A 22,276-nucleotide genomic window follows, 5' to 3' on the forward strand; every position below is an offset into this window, starting at 1 on the left:
CATTCATAGCTTCAACTCACATTACGAGTGTTACCTCAATTCTAGTATTTTACCATCTTTTGCTAGGTAGATCACAAGGAGCGCTTGTAATCATTTCTACTCTTTCCTCCTCCACCTCTGTTAGAACTGCCAACGTCATCCAAGTCTTACGAGTCTTGAGAAACAATAAAGCTGAGGTCCTCCTTCTTTAGGTCACAATTATCCTTGCAGGACCAGAACCAATGGCTCGAAAAGTATTTTAAACCTGCCATTTACTGGCAAATAAGGGTTATAAAAAATTACTTCCTTACAGGAATATAAACTTTGCTACACATAGTAATGCTGCGATTGGATCAATAATATTTTTTTCTTTTGTATTTTAAAGAATTAAATAAACTCATACACAGATGCCACATAGGTGTCGTCTTTGCTACTTCAGAACTGAAACACAGGAGCTCTCAATGGTTTGCAGGACTATTTCCTGTCCTCAGCCTTGTAGAAGTTCTGTCCCTACCTTTGTTTGTTGAGGTTAAGATGTAATAAGATATAACGGATTCAGCAGTACTAGTTAGTGCTGTGTGGGTCTGTACCAGCATTAAAGCCAAGAATTCCACGGCAATATAAAGAATGCAATTCCATTTTCTGTCTGGAAAGATGAAGAACTTCTTTGTTAGGATTCACATTTCTTTCCAGCTGTTCCATACAGTGCATGACTGAGATTGTTTACCTCTCCAAAATGGAGCAATTGCTAGAACTTTCAAAGATCGTGTCAGTACTTGCTGTACTCCTTGCAGCCTCCTTAGGGCTTTGTCTGGGCACTCCCCTAGAGGATAAATCCAGGACTCGTCCTTCGCTCAGAAACAGCTCTGACCAAAATAAATAGATTGGCAGGTAAGTAACCCCTTTTTAAAGAAAATGTTAAAAAAATGTAGTGTACTAAGCCCTATTCTGTAACTATCAAATGGGAAATCTGGAGCTACTTTACTGAGGTGAATGGAGTTCCTCTGATGCCAAGTTTTCTGACATCTAAGTAAACCTGGGAATTAATTAATTAATTGTTTAAATAAAAATGTGGATGTTTTGAGGAGAAGAGACCTTTATTATTATGGAGCTAGGATTAGTCTCCCTTGTCTTTCAGCAGAGCTGAAATTTAGATCCATAAGTCTATAAGAAATGCATACCTACACTTGGTGTGAGGATAGCTTTTCCTTTTTAAAAAACATGTGAAAGATTTCTGAGGCTTTTAGGAGGAAAATGCTGGAGTACCCAGAGAGATACGTCAGTGCAAGCAGGAAGTGTCCACACATGAATGAAGTGCTTGTTCTTAAGGAGGAAATACAAGCAATGCAATTCACTCTCCTTCCAGGACAAGTTATGTCCCAGCTGTGTCCCAACAACTCACAGGGAGGAATGAGATGTTACAGATTTGTCTGATCAAATGCCAGATCCTGCTTATCCTTTTCATTTGCATAGGGGACAGCACAGCTGATCTAAGCTGACTGTAAAGCATCTCTGGTAAGAGTGATTTGAATAGCCTAATGATCTTATTATTTAAATGCGACTTATGTCTGCTACTAATTTTATTCCATTTGAAGCAAAGGTATTTCTGCAAAATTACTTAGAACTTAGTTCTGTAACTTGTTGGACAGGCAAATTCCACACACAGATGGAAGTGAAATTTTATCAGTATTTCTGTGGATCCTAAGAGGATCTGTAGGGGCAGCTTGCAGTCTTCCTCACTAACCCTGCTGTTCCCCTTCGGTGCTTATCATCTGTGTGGGAGAAGCTCTCAAATCCTGGAGTAATCCACAGGGGACTGCCCTTGTTCTCACTTCAGTGCTTTATAGTCAACTGCAGTACAAGTGCCTAAGAAACATTTCTCATCTATTATCTAATCTGATGATTTGTATAAGCATTAATTATATTAAGATGTAGGAGAGGAGACAATGACAAATCCCCAAGAGTGGTGGGACTCCTGCCTTTGGTCATGTGTAGTTGTACCACAGCAGTACACAGCAAGGAAAGAAACATCTCTAACCATGCTGCAGAAGTGTTGGGCCTCTTTTGAGATTTTGCTTAGCCTTTCTGGGACTTATATAAAAAAGTCTTTTAATAATAAAACAATGGAAGGAGCAGCTGCTGTTACTTGTTATCCAGAAAAAGATTCTGGATGAAGAATAGTGTAAAATAGATGTAGAGTACTTCATAAGCCACTTGACAGATGTGGGAAGTGTGGGTGGAACACAGCAGCCATGTGGCAATGTACTACAACGATGTGTGGCAACGTAAATAAAAATGAAGAGAAATATCAACATTGTTCAATAAATATTTAATATAGACCAGATAGCCCTTATCACTCAATTTTCCCAAGCAGTTTCGTGGCCTCTCCCTGTCTCGAATTACTGTGTCATTTTACAGTGAACTGTAGCTGCCTTTCAGCCAGAGATATTTCAGTGGTAATTAAAATGATTTTCATTGATACAAAGAGAGAACAACATGCATTAAAATCAGTAAAAGTTTGATTTTAATGCTTCAAGAACAGGCCTAGTTGTTTTCAGTCAACGTTTTGCAAAATGCTTTGTCAAGTAAGTACACATCATTACAGTTATTATCAAAAGGCTTAGAATAAATGAAATTACTAAAATTTCAGTGTTACAATCTTTCCTCTATCTGAATGAAAAGAGCAAAGCCTTGGTGTTGGGATAAGGATACTTTATTTTAGCTTACACAGTAAAAATATTTTTATTAATTTTGTGTCATTCAGACTAAACCTGGAGTACCTGAATCTGAATATAGAGAAAAAATGTAAAAATCATGTAATTGTATCCTTAGCAAGTGCTTATAATATATTCTGTAGAAATCCAAGCTCACCATGCCAAGTCGTTCTGAATAGTGTTCAGTCATTCAGATAATGAGCACTGTGTGGTGAGAGTAAAAATGATAAACATGCTGAAGAGAATATATTTGTGTCCTCTCAATTCATCCTCCAAATAAACTTTCTGAATCACCTATTTTGAAATCCAAGACCTTCTTTTGACATGATACGTGGTGAGTAAATATCACCTGACATTTAAAAAAGGGGTGAAGTAATAAAATCAGCATTACCTGAGATTATTAACTCTCCAAGGTGCCTGTTGTTGGACTTGGGCAGAAGACGTCTTTGTTACAGCTTCTGTTTATTGCTGTAGTGCCCGTGTCTAATATAGTAGTTACACTTTACCATGACAACAGACTCATCTTTTTATTTCCTATCATAGTCAGTATTGTTTGGTTGGCTTATCTGTAAAGCCTTTCTGGTATTTGTTTTTGGATTATAATTGCATATAGTCTTGGAAGTAAAACTTTTACAGAGCTGGAAGAGGAAGGAAAGTTAACGTAAAGAAATAGTTTGCCAAAATGGAAACTTTGCAATTAAGTGAGGAACAATACATTGTCTTACTGAATGCTTTCAGTTTAACCAGATTTACTAGAAGGACAAAAGAATGATATTTTTGTGACTCTCAAATAGTAAAGTTTTGGAGATGAGAAATATTAAGCATATTTCAGCAACCCATATTGCATGAATTGGTCAATGCTGTTGCAGAGTGTGATGAATGCATTACCATTTTTCCTGTCATTTGATTAAGATTATTTCAAGATATGTGTATGAAATCTCATGTCTGAGAATACAATTCACAAATAGAAAACCAAGACAGTAAAACATTTTCATTCTGAAGAATGAAATCTTGTTTTACAACGTAAATTAAATAGACTGCTGCTGAGAGTAGCAAATGTGCACTTACTTGCTCACAGCAGAAGAGCTAGGATTGTGGTTTGTGCTGTTAGCACATGCCACTCAATTAAAAAATTAACGAATAAATTGTAAGCTAGCTACAGCTGTGTATTTGGCCCTACTTGATGTACCAGAAGAATATATAGTCTAAGGATCTTACTACTTCATTGAGTTAAAAACAATAGTTAGGATGCAAAATGGCAACCTCCAAAGAACATTAGCTAAAAAGTTCCATTTAATTCAGTGTTGTTAGGTCACAAACTTGCCTGTTAAGATCAGCACAGAAAATTGTCTTTAAGCAGATTGTGGGTGAAAGTGGAAAGTGAAAAAGAAACAAACACTTGTGGAGAACATTAAGCCAAAGGTGTGGAGCAGTAGTAACAAGGAATCAGTGGAGCAGAGATGGACACAGGAGTAATGTGACTGAAGGATTTTGCCGCGGGTGAAGCAGTACAAACGTGTAAAAATATAAATAGCCTAGAGGAACCAGTGCATTTTATCCTTTGGCTTAAGGAATGAAAAATTTAAACAGATGAGATCTTTTCAGATAGTTATAGCATAATACTGATATAAGATACCGTAAAGGTAGAATAAATTTCTGGGATTTCTTTTCTAATAGCAGCCGAAACACGGAAAATTGTCTTATGGAGAATGATTTCATCAGCCTTCTTTATATCACTAAGAAAGCTTCATGCTGAGCATTTAGATTGCAGACAGATCAAAATGCAGATGCTTTATTTGGTTACCTTAATAGCTTAATAGGCTTTACGGATTATTACTCTCACAAGCCTTTTTGAGCTTATAAAATCCTAATGTATTTGCTCCCAGAAATTAGGAGCTCAGTCCCCAAAACTCTTATTTGCATGAGCACCTCGGTGGCTTGTCTGACTTAGTGCCATTGATCTTTAAGGGTCCTCAGATCACCATCATGTGCGTGCAAAAATACTGGAGAAAACAGGAAAGTGCAAGAAATTCCTAAGGGATCCAGTTAGTCTATAAATCTGTCATGGTCCACTCCACTCAGTCTCTTCCCAAGCATTTTTGTCTCGCTTGCATTCATGCTGTAGCTAACCAAAAAGCAAATGGATTATATGTGGTAGATAATTGAGACTTACTTATTTAAAAACCGTTTGGTTGACATTGATGATAAAGAGGTATTCTCTCCTAGAGCAGGCAACAAGAGAGGAGTAAGTTCTCCTGTAGGAGTGTCAGGCTACAAAGTATATTCAGCTGCATTTGAATTCAGAAGACAAGCCCCTCACAATCAGGCATGAACCTACTCAAAGATAAATCTCTCTAGTTTGCCATGGCTTACCCAGGGATTAAGTTACACTTCTATCCCCTCAACTGCTGGGTGGTTTCTAACCTTGGTGGGTTTTTTGTCTTGTGATGTTGATCTTTCCATATGAGACCAAGCGTCCTTGACCATTAAGCTGATATTAAGTCTGTGTTTATACTGTCATCCATGCTCCAAAATGGATCCTGATGGGAGTTTTGCCATATGAATATGTTTCTGCATGAAGCTACTATAGCTGTAGCCCTGAAAACATCTGTGGAGTTACTTGAAAAGGTGAAATGAAGAGTTGCTTATGGAAACTATGCATAATCTGATGGTTCCTCAGTGTCCAGCTGCAAGCTAGACTGTGTCCAGTTCATCGCGAGCTTTTGTGACTCAAGTAGCATAAATGTGTACGTTTGGAGTGAAAAGACAGGAGTCATAATTGCATCTCTCTAATTAAGTCTGAGCCTGTTTCATCTGCAGCAGATAATTCACTGCTATCAGTGCATTTTTGAATAGTTCTGTTGATCTCTTGCAAAGAATTGAGATTTGCACTGCATGGCATTTTGTACTCTGGTATTAAAGAAGTTCTGTCAGATATTTGTGACAACAGTGAAAGTCAAATGTAACTTTTAGTCCTGAGGTCATTACAGACCTTATAAGAAATACCGACATTTTTAAAGAAAAATGCAAGACCGGACAGGGAATAGGTTAGTTGTCCAGACCTTATCAATAGGGGGGAAAAAAAAGAGAGAAAGCAAGACTGATTCAGAAAGTCTTGAGAAAAAAAAAAAACAAAAAAAAATCCCACAATCAAATGATCCTTCTTCTGAGAGTATCAGTCTGAAGACCACACTGGAACCAGACTAAGAATCCTGAATCAAATCTTTTCTGCAGCAGATACTGAAACCTTGTTCATTAAGTGTGTGGAATGGGATTGTTCCTGTTTAACATCCTAAAATTGTAGTTACATTTAAAGAATTTTTACAAAGGCATAGGAGAAGTTCTTCTTTTGTTCATTGGCAATAGTGAGTCACTTACTACTTAAAGCTGAAGTTTCACCGAGAAGAATGTAAGAAACCTTCTACCCATGACTTTTTTAATGAATCCTTGATCTCGGTGCAGTCATTGCTGAAAATTTTTGCTGATACATTGGGGAAGATAAATACGAAAATGTAGGTTATAATGTATAAGAAGATGGTTTACTTATCACTCTATGCTAGACTAGCTCTTGCATGTGACCTTACCACCACTTTCAGCCTTTTCAATGTAGAAATGAAACTTGCTTGCTTTAACTTGTTTAATCCCAGCAAGCGGCTTATGTCAGTCTACATTTTCAGGGTTGTCTTCACAAGGATAAACCAAAAATATCATTTTATAAATGAAACCGTCTTCATTGTTTACTTTCCTCCTGAAATCAAAAGAATTTGTAGGTATTATACATTAGGCATTAGTTTGCATAAGTTATAAATTAGGCAAATTTAGAGATAAATGACCTAGCAGATGAAATACTTCTTATCAGCAAAAAGCAGCTTGTAGAATTTAGATCACAAAGGTAGATTTCTCTTCAGCTAATGAAAGAAGGGAGCAAATGAATTAAGAAAAATGTAGTCTTTTCTTACTAAAGGAGTCAGGTACGCACACCTCACAACAAACTCTGAGGTCCTAAATGACAGAAAACAAAGTGCAGAGATTATTCTAATTCTTCTTTCTGTGTAGAAGCTCACATTATGAGAGATAAAATGCCTGAAATAATTAAACAAAATGTGCTCCAATTCCCAGAAGCAAAAATTACATGAAAATCAATAATGAAAGTTTGGCTGTAAAGGCTTTAAACCACTCTATTTCAATTTAATAGCAAGCAGGGTATTGTTATAGGAAATTCATAGTACGGTGATGACAGTGAAAAAATTTGTCTAAATAAATTTTATGTGAGTAGAATCCAAATTGCTGCATCAGGCTTTCAAAACTCTGTGTGTAACGCAACTTCTTTTTTCAGAAATTGTGATGCAGGTGTTTGGGTTTTTTTAATGTAATTGTCTTTAGGTGTAAGAGATGCACTGTTTTTTTTTACTATTAGCTTTTTCACAGTCGTTTCATGGAGACATGAAAATCCTTTTGTTAGGAATTTTTACATGGCCCAGGAACACATAGTTAGCTTGGTCCACAAACGTTTTATAATGACTATGATCTTCATACAAAAACATGTAGCCTTAGATCTCAGGATTAATTTTCCATATCAAGTCATGGTTGGAAAGACTTAGCCAATAGGCCTGCTTTTCTCTAGGATATTTTTGTTCCATGTTTCCAAGATCCAAATAATGTAAATTCAGTGCCCTCCCCCCAAAAATCAGTGGTTAGAAGTCAATCTGCCCCTGGGTCTACTTGGACAGAAAAGAAAGGCTTTGGAAGACAGAATTTTTAAGCTGTCATTATATTCCTTATTTACTAAGAAGATAGCTATGAGAAAAGCACTCCTGTTTCTGTGGGTAGAACTCTTTCTTCTTGCTCACAAGTTTTTGCATTTTTGTCTTTTTTAGTTGTATATATCTTGGCTTCTTTTCATCAAAGGTGTCTCATCATTCTCTGTGGTCTCAATCAAAGAGTGACCACTTTCTGTGTTAATACAACTGTAAATAAGGCTTGTACAGTTGTATTAACTAGACAGCTCTTCCATAGGACAGATAAGAGTCCAGAGAGCAGTTTTTCCAAAGGCTGTGCAAAAACTTTGACTCTGAACGGACTTTTAGGACCCAGGTCTTGCTGCAATGACCAGTCTGTCCCCATGCAAATCTGTACTTTGTTTTTCCTCTGGTTGTGCTCAGAAGATTGCTAGGCATTGGCAATGTTGCAATAGATTCTCTTAGTACACCAAAATCTGCTGTCACTGTGGTTGGTTCTGCAGTCCTTGTTTCACAGATGGCACTATTAATCCAGCAGACAGGAGCAGCTCTTGTTTATTCCCAACTTGAACAAGCTTTCAGCTAGAAATGAGACATGAAAGGGTTTGCATCCTGTTATAGTTCCTGTTTTTCCATCCTTTAACGAGCAAAGTGAGTAGTTCATAATGTTGTCCTTACTTGCCTGTGACTCTGAACATGGTGGAGGCCACAAGTGAGAGCAGTGAGGGGTTTGAAAAGTGGCTGAGCCACAGTGTGGCTGCTCTGGTGTTGTGTAAAGCTCTCCTGGGTGCTGCTAGTGAGAGTGGCCAGGCAGTCCTATAGACTGACTCCTATAGGGAGAAACAGTGGAAAAACTCACCATAATTTGCTATAGCATTAAGAAAACAATTTTAAACATGGGGGGGGGGGTTGATTTTTGGATTTTCTTTAATATACCTGTTACTCTGAGAGGTGACTGACTTCGGTGGGACATGAAATTACATTTTCCAAAAATATTCTAGCAATTGTTGGAGCAGCGGAACTCTCCAGATATCCCCGATCTTGCTGGTCGGGGTAAGCAACTGGATCTAGAGTCCAGTCTTCCCAGTTCTGGTTGTTGCAGTGTTGCCTGGCAGGGATATATGATTTCCAGTTGCACGAAGGTCTCAAAATTTTTTCATCTGGCTATGTGCTGAGGCGTGTACAGGCTGAGCTGACAAAGTCCTGACAATCCGCAGGCTGGAGGAAGAGCCTGACTGCGTGACTGAAAAAGCCCTTGTCAGGCAAGGTCAGGGAGAAGGTGTGAAATAGGGGCACCTCCTACAGATGAACTTAAGATAAAACCACAGCTTAGTAAGCAGGCACTAACATCCAGAGAGAGACTTTTTGTTTAGTAGCATATGGTATCCAGTCCTTTAGTGATCCTTGCAGCTGCAAGTGCAGTAGAATCTGTTAGCCAGTGGACCTCTGAGGGTGGAAAACATTTGTATTGCAAAATGGATTTTTTATTTGCACTGTGTTTTGCTTTATATTTAAGAAATTATGAGACTGACACCTTACTTCAATGAAATAAATACCACATCTCCTCCTGCATGCACAACTGGATTGTGCTCTCAGTTCATTTAGTTCTATGTTAATCTGATGGAGTTTATTCACAGTGGTGTGAGATCAGACTTTGAGCCATTTTTTTTCTGTTCATCTGTTGGAGGTTTATCATGCTAGTGTCCCCTGTACTTGTTATATCTCTATTTATGTTAAGATTTGTGGTTTTACCTGACCTTAATTTTTGTCATCTAATTGCTAAATGTATATGAACCAGAATGAAAAGGTTTTGATAATTCAGGTTTAACTAGAATATTGAAAAACATTAATGGTTTAAGAGATTTCTATGGTTTCGTATAAAGGAATTCAGTTTGGAAATGGAACACAGTTCACAGGAGTTGTTAACAGTCCTGATGAGCCCCTCCCATTCAGTAAGCACAGTTCTGAAGTAGAAGAAAAAAATATTTTATTATAAGAAGACATCCACATGCCATAGACATCCACAGCAGGACTGCAGGAATACTATTTATGAAGCATATTAAAAATGTATGTGCATAGAAATATCTACAGTAAAATTGCCAGTAAACCAAACATGAGGCAGACAGACTAAGGGAGTTTTAATCTGTGTTTCTTCTCGTTCTGGCCACACAGTGTTTTACAAATGGAAAGATGATATTTCAAGAATCAAATATATTTGTTGTCTCTGACTGCTGTGGTCAGCATTCTAAGCACAAAAGCTGGTTAGCATGAAAACCGTGTGGAAGACATTATCATAAAAAGTGGCTTAAATTCATGAAATTCCAGTTGGAGCCTTGCAAACTCCCACATGAGAAAACCATGTTTGCTGGCAATTTATCTTGATAGAGACTGCAGTTTCCCAAAGTTCAAGTGAATATTGTGAAAAGAAATCATGTGTGCATTGTTTGCTAAAGTTTTTACATGCTTGCAGAGTGATTGCAGGGTTATGTTGGCTGAGAAACATGTAGATGCTTAGCAATGGGAATTTTCTATAGAACCAGACTAGTTTATGGGTTACTTCCAGACTACTTAAGACTGCAAATTGCATAATGATTTCTGGCTTGGCTTACCTTACCTTACAGTTTTCCTTATATGACTAATTTAATTGTATTAAAGGTTTATCCTAGAGAACTAGGTTGTTCCCTCTTGAAACAACCCAATTTTTGTAGATTTGGCAGTATGTGTATGACCTGAAAACAGGGATTTACACTGGGATGTAATTAAAGCCAAAAACATGCCAATATAGGATGTAGCTACAGGAACTGGAGTTTGGCTGTTAAGTGATCAGCAAGTATTTATACTGAGGCTTAGGATGTGTTCTTATTTGTAATGAAATTCTCACCCAGTGTTTTTCATTACAAGGGCCTGGATTTTCTATGCAAGTCCAAGTCTGGTTTTCCTATCCCCTCTGTTGTGGTGGCTTCATTTAATGCCAGGGTGTACTTTTTGTTAAGGGCTTTCCCTGATCCTTCCATTTCTTGTACCTTTTACACTGAAGAAAGCCTAGTGGAGCTGTGCAATATTGAAACCAGTGGGGTGTAACAGCCCTCTCCTTGGTATGTTCTTATGATTGCATTTCTTAATGAAAGCAGATAGGTGCAACAGTAGAAATGCCAGTCTCAGATAAAGAGGTGTGCCAGTTCCTGCAACAGAGGTGTTTGTGGTGGACTGTGTTTCCATGGGCATTGTGTGATGTGGCTGCCAAAAAGACAGGAAGCAAAAAGGCGGTAGGAAAGTCCAAGACATGATGAATGAGGCACAGGTGCTGGGAGAAAAATGATGAAAGGAAAAGATAGAGCATTTGGGGAGCAACTGTTGGCTAAAAGGAGCCTTACAACTGGGGATAATGCCATGGTCTCCTGCTTGTGACTCCTGCAGCACTTGGAGAAACCAGATTTTCAAGGAGTTTTGGTCTTTTGGTTTTCTGTTTTTTGGGTTTTTTGTTTTGGCTTTGGTTTTTGTTTTTTTTTTTTTTTTTGTAGTGGAATGGGATTACATAAAAGATGGATGGAGTTACTGTGACTTTCTCATTCTAATTGATAGTCCGTGCAGATTGTGATTTTGGCTGGTGTCCAAAAATAACAGATCTTAGGAAAAGATCTCTGAGAAATGTCATGATTCGCAATGAAGCTTACCTGACAGCTTGGAGCTAAAAAAATGCTTTTGTTCTAGACTGTAATTGGGAAAGAGAGGTGGAAGGCAGATATGAGCCTGAGCTGGGGTTGCTACCTGCTTAGGCCATCACAGTCTTTTCCGCTTTCTTGTGGCTATGATCTCCTTCTACATGATTCAGTCCTCCCTAACTCCTGAGCAACTGTTTCACCTCATGCCTTATTCTCTTTGATCACAGTGGGAATTCTTCTTGGAGTGACAGGTTTACCTTAAATATTAAAAAAGCTGTTCTGGGAAGACGAGGCGTTGCTGGGAAGAGCAACAGAGCCACTGCTTCTGCATTATGTGTGGCAGTGAGTTACCTGCAAGCATCTGGTTCACAGCTGCAGAGAGAAATCAGTAGAATGAAAGGCAGTGTGAAATAGCAGACTCATGAGGAAAGGTGAGCACAGAGATTTTCTCTCTATTCTTTGCTATGTCATCTTGGACGTAATTCCTCAAATGAGGTGTCGAAACACTGAGAGCCAAAACGGGGGAGATCTGATTTAAGTTCTTACTGTTGTAACTCTGCATTTAGAAATGGTGCCGGTCAGGTCTTTCTGCCTCAGTTTCATGTCTTTGCTCCAATGGAGTTAAAAGTAACCTGGCATTGCGTGCTGCGCGTGCTCCAGAACACATGCCTGGTGGTCTCCAGAATCCCAGTGTACAGGGATGCTCCTGATTTTGGAGTCACAGATCTTCTCTTCCATCTTAATGCAGAGCAGAACATCGTAGAAAAATTGTTAAAAGGGAGAAGGAATCAGAGTAAGACAGAAGCTGATGCAGCCCTTTTTTTCTTCACCTAATGTGAAGAAAGCAATTTCTTTTGTTTTATGGTTGCAGATGAAATTTGGAAGTTCAGACTTGCTTCTCTGTCTGCAGCTCTGTCAGACTCAGTGGGAGGACAGTGCTGGTGTCTTACCTGCAGGTTGTTCTGTAAAATGTCTTTTCTATTTCTTCCTGACATTTTTCCCCCTACCATTTCTTACACCCTTACCAGCTATAAGGAAACTCTTAAATGGTATTTGCATATTTCGTATGATCAGAAAGGCCTAGGGGGCAGTGGTGAAAATAGCTGAAAATTATTATCTGAAGGAAGAATATGGAAGCAGATGGTATTCAATATCAATTATAAAGGCAGTGAGCCCAGAATAAGGTGGAGTCAAGTATGCAAAATAAGGTATTTGCTTGTTTTGCCTCATGTTTAATGTCTAGTTTCCCATTTTAAAACTGAGAAAGTGTAATATAATCCAGATACTCGGTGGATAAAAAAAAATAAAACCAACATATATTCATTGATTTTCCTTTTGAAATGTTGAAGAATCAGTTTAACAACCTATTGGATGTAAAAGTACAAGTATTTTGTGTGCTTTGTTTGCTGATTGTCATATAATCTTGTAAATCCATAGTCTCATGCCTGTTAGAGCATAAATAAATAGTCCAAAAATAAAGATGGTCTACGCTAGATTTTGCCTGTTAGGCTGGTGCAGAACTGACACCCAGAGTCCTGCAGCCTAGAGCCGGCAGTGTGCTCCCAGTGAGCAAGTATTTTACATTTTGAAGCACAGTTATTTGAAACACTTGTACTTTGAGCATCATCCTAACTGTTTTGGTGATGCTTTCCTCTCTCCCTGATCCCTCTTTTTTAAACTGTGTAAGGTAGACCACTTTAAATCTTACTACGATTTCATGGAAAAGGTAGTACCCCAGAATGCCAAGGCTTTCCCTTTGTCTCATTTGAGGGCCAGTGTTCTCCCTCCTATTCCCTGTCCTCTTCTGGCACCGTGGGAAACATCAACTGTTAGCAACCATCAGTTAGCTTTCTCAGTGTCATTCATTATTTTGTATTTGTCTTTTGATTACATTTTTGCAGACGCTATCCTAAGACCTAGGTCTGGTGTGAGTTTCTGGCAGCTGACAATAAAGTCAGTGGAGATCCTGGTGACGAAAAGTCACCTGAAGGGGAAAGGCAGCTGTGAAATAAGACAGAGAAGTGAGCAGAGCTTGGTGGAAAGGGGGCATGACCAGGGCAGCTGAGGGTGCACTGATTCAGCATTTCCTTCCAGTTCAGGCTGAGTTCTTCTCTGCAGCTGGAGCTGCCCGTGTCCTTCAGGGATCTCCAGAGTGTTGGAGGTGGAAAGGCAGAGAAACTGGAGCCTTTTTGCCCTCGTGATGAGTCCTCTGCAATGTACAGCCAACTTACTTACTACAATGAGATTTATCCGGTAGTTGCAAAGAGGCATAGCATCAGCAAGCACTAAGATTTGTCAAACACTTTCCTCTCTGGGAATTATTGTGACTACTTTTAAGGCAAAGTCTTAAAACCTCCATAATCTGTAGCAGATCCTTTGTGTATTTAGGTAAACAGAAATCCTAGCAAGTGCTTTTTTGCTGGCTTCTTACTAAGCCGTTCATGTTTGATTGAGCTGTAAGAAACGAAGACATCTCCTGTCAGTAGTCTCTATGGTGTAGTTGGAGTTCAGCTGAAAACCTTTCCAGCCCCCTGCCCAGTATTTACAGCTTCTTTCATGGGTGATTTAGTTCAGCTATTTTTAAAATTTTGAGAACTTAATCTTGGAACACTCGCTAATGCTTTTCTAAGTAATATTGTTATTGAAGTAGCAGCATATTAAACACTTCACATCCAGGTATTTTAAAGCTAAGCATGTAAATCCATCCTGAAGTACTAAAACTGTTGCTTGTGAACAAATGTTTTGTGTGCATGAGTATCTAATGACCTCTGGAAGTACCTAGCTTTAGGTTTTGGGATTGTCTTTTTAAAAGAACCTTTTGTCCCCCTGAAAATTACATAGACATACAAGAGCTATGGTGCTAATTTATATAATTTAAAAAATAGTAAAAGGTGACTTCATTGACACGTCTTGAAATGAGGATAAGAGGACAACTTAAAACTCATAATTGCGTCTGACACTAAGGTGATTAAAAACTCTTCAAGTCCTTAAGCTTGAGCTATTACATTGCTATCCTAAGCCAAAGATACCTGACTTTAAGCAAGTTCAGAGAAGGTAAGAGACATGGGGCAGACTCTGACTTTCTTACACACGTTAAATAACTAAGTATAATATGATTGATCCTACAGGCTTGGAAGAGTCCTATTTCGTATAGTGGTATGCATAAAAGTCTGGAATTAAATCACCTGACTTAACATTAGCATGTGATTTAGCAACTGATATCTTAAACCATCTATTTTTCATTGCTTGAATCAGCTAAGACATCTCTTCTCAACATTTATGAGGATTCACTATGTGTATGCACAGTGGGTAACTGCATGAACAGTCTGGCATAAAAGAGGCATCTGAACAAAGCTATTCTGCTTTGTCTAGGGCTACAGCTTTCACACTAGGTGCCTGTAAATACGCAGTTGTAAATGCAGACAGGTATCCCAATTTGATAGTCCAGCTCAATGCCTTTGAAAGTTCAAGCTTCATTTAATAAATTGTTCATTTTGACAAGTAAAGAAAGGTTAAAACCCGAGTTTGATTTTGGATATGGTTCTTGTGAATCATAGTTACTTTCTTACAACACTACAGAAGTCTGCTTCTTAGGTAAAACTCCCTGGTTTACTTTATTTTTAGCAAAAAAGAGGGTGAAAGGAAGAAGACAGGCTAAGTGAAGGGGGATTTTAGTTTATTTATCAACACTGTGCTTACTAAACATTTTTCCTCCTCTGTTTTAAATAAGATCCAAGATTCTGCACTCAGTGTTTGTGCACAGTCTGGATTCAGGTAATGGTGTCCTAAGACATAATAGGTAAATTAAAATCTTTGCCATCAGTTCACTATAGCCACTTACAGCCTTTCTACTTAAGAAATCTAGAGAGTGGGGTGATGAGATGTATCACCTTCAGTTAGTAAGCTGTACTGGTCCCATTGCAGTAATTACAAATTACAGGTTTTTTACTAGTAATTCCTTCACAAATATATGTAATGCACAGATGATGTGGAGTTTCCATTTCTTTCTGATCCCAAGCAAACTAATATGCAAAAGGTTGCCATGATTTAAGAGCAAACTTATCTTTGCAGAAAATGTGTCTTTAAAGAAATCGCTATTGAGTATGTCCAAAATATGCAGTATTCACCAATGCCAATGTAAAGAAACACAACCATTGAACCGCGGACCGTTTCTAAAAGTTGTCTTAAATTAAAAGGTTGCATAAAATCTTGGAATACTAAATGTTTGTGCCAGAGAAAACTGATACTTTAGAATACTTTGCCATGCAGTGTGTGATACGAAAGTTACATGGCAATGAACGTGTAAAGACAAAACTCACTGCAAAGAATAGGAAAATAGTTTCAATTGTCATCATAATGGAGACAAAATGCCATCAAATACATGACATAAGCAGCAACACCACAACGGAATTTTTCACTGCCATGGTTTAAAATATTATTTTAAGGTGGAATTATTGTTAATCCAGGAAATAATCCATGCATTGTAAGTATTTAGTACCATCAAAATGTCAAACTGTTGTTTGACATTCCTGTTTACATTCCTGTTTTTAAAACTGTGGAGGCATGTCTGCCTTAAAATTCTATTTATATTCCACTTTTGAACATTTCTTCTAGGATGTAACTTGACTGTCAATTTAAGCTCAGAAGCAATTAGTTACTAATCATGTGTGGAAAAAGCAATTTAAAAAAATCTGTTTCACAGTGTTATATCCTGTTCTGTACTGGCGAAGAATTCAATTATTTCAGATGCGTTTTTTGCTTTTCTTTTATCTCTTTAATGCATATACAAAGTGTATTTTATTGTTCTTTCTCTTTATAACGTAACTATCTTTTAAAAATTAAATTAACATGGTACAGATTATCATCTAGTTGTTTTATACATTCATGCAGCTTCTTTGTATTCCCTTACAAATAAGTGACAGTGTTTCTTTCAGCATGATTTTTTTTTTTAAGGATTGTCCTCATATTAAGCCTAGAGGATGCTCAGTATTTTAGAGGCATGGTGACTGCTCTCAACTCCTCTTGGCTGTAAGAAAAGTGACATTCTTCAGCCCTTTGCCAGGTAGAAACAGCAAATTACTCAGATTTATCAATTACGTATTCTCATGTCTTTCGACATTAAAATTAAGAAATTAATTTTCTGTCTTCAAAAGTTCCAAGTCCCAAATAATACTTCTTTTAAGGTTAATTAAAGTTCCAGTTCTGAACACTCGTCCACATCTCACAAACTTTACTTCTGTAATTATACCCACCAATCTTTAGGACTTCACTGTCCTAAATCACTTCTTTGGAGACAATAACTTTTCCTGCTTACCCATTTTGCTTTCTTGCAAATTCTGCTGCAAGATAAATTTTCCCTCCCATGAAGGACCTTCAAAGTATGCAAAAATAAGTCATGGATTTACATGTGTGTATGTGTGGATTTGTATCTGAAAGAGCATATGTATGCATACTATTTATATATATGTATCTTACACATTATGCAAAACTTTTCTAAGATGCATCCACTGTTTTAATGACATTTTAGAACACAGATTTTTTCTTTTCTTTTTCTATCCTTTTCTTTCCACTCCATTAGAAGTTCTTTTTGTGATGTCTTCAACAGAGGTGTAAAACTTTTTTTTCCTAACCATTTAACACAAAAGTATTGTCTAATTTCAGAGGTGACTTTAGCAGAACAAAGATATTTTTTTTTTCTTCATTACATTTTCTTCAAGCCAATATTCACAACTGGGGAGGGGTAAATTTTTTACAAAGAGTTCAGTTCTGGTTATTCTTTTATTTACTATGGAACAGTTAAAGGATCTGCTCTGTTATCGGTGTTTGCTCATAACTGCTTGCCTTCCACTTGACCTTCAAGGTTCATTCGCTAACTCAGAAGGCATGTCCTGAAAGATGGTTCCAATGTGATTCCAAAAAATGGGTTTCACAGTACTGGAGAGATTGTTCCATATAACAGTTGCAATGTATTCTGTTTTGTGTGTAATGCTCCAGACAAGCCCTTGAGATGGAGGCTATTATTTATATGCCAGCTTGTGGGGAAGGGGTTATGATCAAATAAGAATGAATGTGAAACAGCTTGTGTTTACACTGTGTCCTATTCTAATTAGTACTTAATGACTGGAGTTTCGTATTTCATGTGTTCTGGTGTTAACTTTCCTTCCTCAAGAGAAGCAGAATGACTAGAAAAATAACATGACTTTATGACACAGCTTTCAAGATGTCATGGAGACATATTCTATGTAAAAAATTTTAGGTTCTGTTTAACACAAGTGTTAATTCTATTAAGGAAACCAGCAAAACTCAAGACTACGAATCAGATGATAGAAAAAAATTCATTTGCTTGTTTCCAGTACAAATTCTGTTCTCTCTCAAAAGTCTCTCCTGGTGATATGCTTGCTCTGCTGCTGTTATCCTGGGGATAGGACATAGGAATCACAGATCACATCCAGGTTACATCACTTTCTTGAAAGCATTAATTGCTTTTCAAATCCATTCAAACTCTCATTTTCCTTTATGGCACGTTGCTGTGTTGCCTGCCCTTAACCAGAGTTGCCAGTTGCAGTTAAATAGCTATTTGCTGGGAATCATTAAACTGAAATACCTTTCATTTCTTTGCCTAGTCCCTTCCTTCAAAATACCAAGGTAATAGTGCTTCTTTTTAGGCTTTTCATTGAACATTTGGTCAATCCTGGGTTTCGTATCACTTCACGTTTTTGAATCCTCACTCTCTTAAACTGGTTGACATACATACAGGGAGTTTGCCTCCCTGCATAATCTGTACGAAGTGAACACTGTGATTTGCAGCTCAGCTGCTGTGTGCCAGGCCCTGAAGCAACAGCTCCTGTCCAAGAAACTAACAAGAATAAAAGACTTCTGTAACCTTGCAGTGTGAATTTACTGATTTACTTGATCACTAGGAGGCTTTAATTCAAATGGTTCATAAGCCTATCAAAACAGCATCCATAAGATGAGACATCTGTGGTGTTTTACTGCCTTTCCATTCTATGCATGCTCCATCTGACACTTTTTTTTGTTCTTTTTCCCATTCATGCAGTCACCTAATGCTGGCGACAAGGATGACCAAACACTGACGGTAGGCAGCAATTAGTATGTGTCTCAGCATTTATTTCTCAGGAGGATGGTGAGACAAGCCTTACATTGGTTTGGCACCATCATAATTTTTCTAAATTACTGGGATTTATTTCCCCCTCCTATGCTGCTGTAGTGTTTAAATAATTTATTTCCAAAGATAAAGCAGTGAATTCATTTTCTTGTTCAGTTTCTATCATTTTTCATTTAGTATTTGTATGACACCAAAGATTAATCCATGTGTTATTGCACAATACTGTTTTCTTCAGGGTTGTTTTTTCCCTATAATTGGATTTCAGGATCTTATTAGTTAGCAGCCGGTTGGCTCTGATTATCCTTTTTGTTCAAACAAGCAGCCATCCATCCACAAAGCAGTCTTACTCAATGGGATATATTAAATGCATTGATTATTGTACTAGACAATGGCATGGGGAAAAGAACTTCAGTTTTACATTTCTTTAAAACATCTACCTGGAATTCTGCAAAGCATTCATCACTGTCCCGCATGACATCCTTGTCTCTAAATCAGAGAGAGATGGATTTGATGGATGGAACACTTGGTGGATAAGGATTTGGCTGGATGGTTGCACTCAAAGTGTTGTGAACAGTGGCTTGATTGTTGAGCAAGTGGACACTCTCCAAGTGGAGACCAGTGATGAGTGCCATTCCTTGGGGGTCAGTATTCGTGATGTTTTAACATTTCGGTTGGCAACATGGACAGTGAGATTGAACACATCCTCAGCAAGTTTACCGGTAACACTGAGCTGTGTGGTGCCATTGACCTGCTGGAGGGATGGAATGCCCTACAGAGGGACCTAGACAAGCTTGACAAGTGGGCCTGTGAGAACATCATCACGTTCAACAAGGCCAAGTGCAGGGTCCTGCACTTGGGCTGGAGCAATCCCCAGTATCAATACAGGCTGGGAGACAAAGGGATTGAGAGCAGCCCTGAGGAGAAGGACTTGGGGTGGAAGGAAAACTAAATATGAGCCAGAAATGTGTGCTTGCAGCCCAGAAAGCCAATTGCATCCTGGGCTGAAGCAAAAGAAGCATGACCAGCAGGTCAAGGGAGGTGATTCTGCTCCTTTACTCTGCTCTCGCAAGACCCCACTTGGAGTACTGTGTCCAGCTCCAGGCTCCCCAATGGAGGAGAAGGACACAGTCCTGTTGGAATGAGTCCAGAGGAGGGTTGCAAAGATGATCAAGGGGCTGGCTCAGTCCCCCTATAAGGACAGGCTGAGAGAGTTAGGGTTGTTTAGCCTAAGGAAGAGAAGGCTCTGAGGAGACCTTATAGCAACCTTTCAGTGCTTTAAAGGGTGTCTGCAGGAAGGATGGGGAAGGACATTTTATCTGGGAGTGTAATCATAGGGTGAGGGGTAACAGTTTTAAACTAGAGGAGGGCAGGTTTAGGGTAGGTATAAGAAAGAAATTCTTTCCTGTGAGTGTGTTGAGACACTGGAACAGGTTGCCCAGAGAGGTTGTGGATGCCCACTCCCTGGAAGTGTTGAAGGCCAGGTTGGATGGGACTTTGAGTAACCTTGTCTAGTGGAAAGTGTCCCTCCCCATAGCAGGTGGGTTGGAACTAGATGATCTTTAAGGTTCCTTCCAACCCAAAGCACTCTGTGAATATTCTGTGTTTAAAAGCACCTGAAAGATGCTTGTATGATAATTCCATTGCTGTAGGTGTCTGCTCTGTGTTACTGCACTCACAGTCTGTTTCTGTAATCTGCACTTAATGAGTTGAACCAAAGTGAGAATTATGTTTTACTGTGACTGAGCTTCAAGATTTTGCCGTTAAAAAAGGGTATTGTCTCCCTTTTTCTCTGTAATTTTGATAACACATATATTTGCAATGTACTGAGACAATAAATATTATACCTTGCTTCAGGGATTCAACCATAATGTTCTACAAAGAAAAAAAAATTATTAATTCTTCCTGATGTAAATATGAGGTTTTTATTTTCTTAACATTTTAAAGAGTTTTCACATAGAAAGATTTTTTTTATCTTCGTTTTTTTCCTGAGGCCTGGGAGACTAATGGCTAATCTGAAAATCCCATTGCCTTCAGAGGAATTGTCTATACATATGGCAATGTTTAATACAGTATGTAGTTTAATATAATCTGGTGATGGCTGAATAGGTTTCACTGTGTAGTGGGATGTGAGATTAATTTGTAGTGTTTCAGACCTGTTTCCACAGGAAAAACAAAACACCCCTAAATGCTTTTCCTTATTTTTTTCACCTAGACTAAGCCACGTCTGCAGCGGGGAGGAAGCTCTGCATCTCTCCACAACAGTCTAATGAGGAATAGCATCTTCCAGCTCATGATTCACACACTTGACCCACTTGCTGAAGGTATTCGCATTAATTTTTTCAGTTTTCCGTAGCAAAAGCAAATACTTTCATTTTCCCTTGTGTCCATGAAACTATTTTTTGCATTTCTGTTGCTTTCACAAGTCTTTTCTGAATGTGTCTGAATTTTCCGAGAGAGATTTGCACTCTTATGGCATGTTAAAGGTACTTCCACCAAGACTTGCAACTTAGAAAATGTGTTCACTGCAGTGCCAAGTAAAACTGGTCGCTTGGTTGATGCATTTCATAACTTCTGTTTTGCTTCGCCTCTGGCTTTAATAGCAACTGAAAGTTACAAAAAATATCCTCTTGTTCTTTTGTAGAGTTTTTTATGTTTTCTTTGATTTTAGTATATCACAAACCCCCCCCCAAAATGGTAATTCATCATATGGAATATAGAAAACTATGAGACTTAGCTGGTTTGACTTTGGGTGGTTTAATGCTGATATTAGAAAAAATGGAACAAACATCTTTCTATGTTATGTGCATGTTAACAATTTGCTAGCTTCATCCCAGTGTGGTGTAATTTTTTTTTTCTTTGAGAATCTATGTGATTGCTTTGGTCTGAGAAATTGGCAGGAAAACACTAATTGCTTTGCAGTGCAAGGGTGATTTGAATCTCAGCTGTTGGTGGACTTCCAAAAAAATTCAAAGCTATGTGTTTATTGGTTAATTAACTTCTGGTAGGACTTTTCTTTTTGTAGTAATAAATGTCTTTGCAAATAGCACTTGTAAAGGAATTGTGAAGGACTAAAGAGACCTAAAATATTACTGGCCATGAGACCTTCCAAACCTTGGTAATCAAAAAATATATGTAGCACTTCCTTGCATTTAAGTTCCTTTATGTTTTTCATTGTAGCATTGCATACAGCTTTTTAAATTGCTCTGTATCTCTTGGTCAAGGCAAATCTATTTTTCCATTTCCCTCTTCAAAAGTTGAAGCTGACATTTTGTCAACGCAAGGGCAATTTCAGCCCTTGCAATCTCCACACCATTATTTCTACTCTGATCATCATTCACATCACTTCTCTCTTTCGTTAATGCTGTACTATTCACTGCCAAAGTGTGTTGCCTGTTAGAGTGGAGTCATCAACAGACCATGCCCAATCTATTCTCATTCAGTGCCAAAAAAGGACATAAGAAGTTTATTGCAGTTATACATTTGGTTTCCTTTATTTGCATCACTACAGTAGGCAAGCAGGCTTTCTAACTGCTGTACCCAGTAAGTGTCATCTTTACGTAGCTGGTAGCCAAGTCTTCCAATCTCTAATTTTCACTTTTTAAGTTTTTTTATTACAGTCCTTTGCGCTCCTCTTTTCCCTTAAAGCAGAGCTCCTGGGCTGTCGACGCATCTGTAGTGTCTCAAGTAGTGCTAATACAAATAAAAATAACAATCATCTGAAGCAGTAAATAAACTTCATCAAATATTTTTTAAATAGTAAGAGAGAACAGAGGCAGGTTGGGTATTGCTTATTAGCAAGGACAGAACATTTGTGATAGATTGAAGACTACAGGAAAGCCAGAAATGTTGACTGGTGTTCAACTGGGACTTAATGAAGATTCAGAAATAAGATAAGCTCTCAGGTATTTTTGTATTGCTCAAGCTTATTTATTTCACTTGTTTCCTAGATTTAGCTTGTTCAGCATTCAGATCTTTTCTTACTACTTTTCCCCTTTAGCGAGCTTGCACCACGTAGTATGATCCAGAGACTTCCCCCTTCATGACAGAACAGGAAAA

The 22,276-nt window shown here is 38.1% G+C and overlaps 1 protein-coding gene across 2 annotated transcripts in view; it reads left to right on the forward strand.

The window, feature by feature from the left end:
• Window positions 1-22,276, forward strand: part of SLC24A2 (solute carrier family 24 (sodium/potassium/calcium exchanger), member 2) — a 108,571-nt gene that overhangs the window by 36,361 nt on the left and 49,934 nt on the right. For both annotated transcript variants that reach the window (XM_010133328.1, XM_010133401.1), the window contains exons 2-3: window positions 18,152-18,190; window positions 20,433-20,541. In XM_010133328.1, the coding sequence (XP_010131630.1) occupies window positions 18,152-18,190; window positions 20,433-20,541 (148 nt within the window). The remainder of the gene's footprint in view (window positions 1-18,151; window positions 18,191-20,432; window positions 20,542-22,276) is intronic.

The sequence above is a fragment of the Buceros rhinoceros genome, unplaced genomic scaffold, assembly GCF_000710305.1.
Source record: "Buceros rhinoceros silvestris isolate BGI_N320 unplaced genomic scaffold, ASM71030v1 scaffold2100, whole genome shotgun sequence".
Classification (NCBI taxonomy): domain Eukaryota; kingdom Metazoa; phylum Chordata; class Aves; order Bucerotiformes; family Bucerotidae; genus Buceros; species Buceros rhinoceros.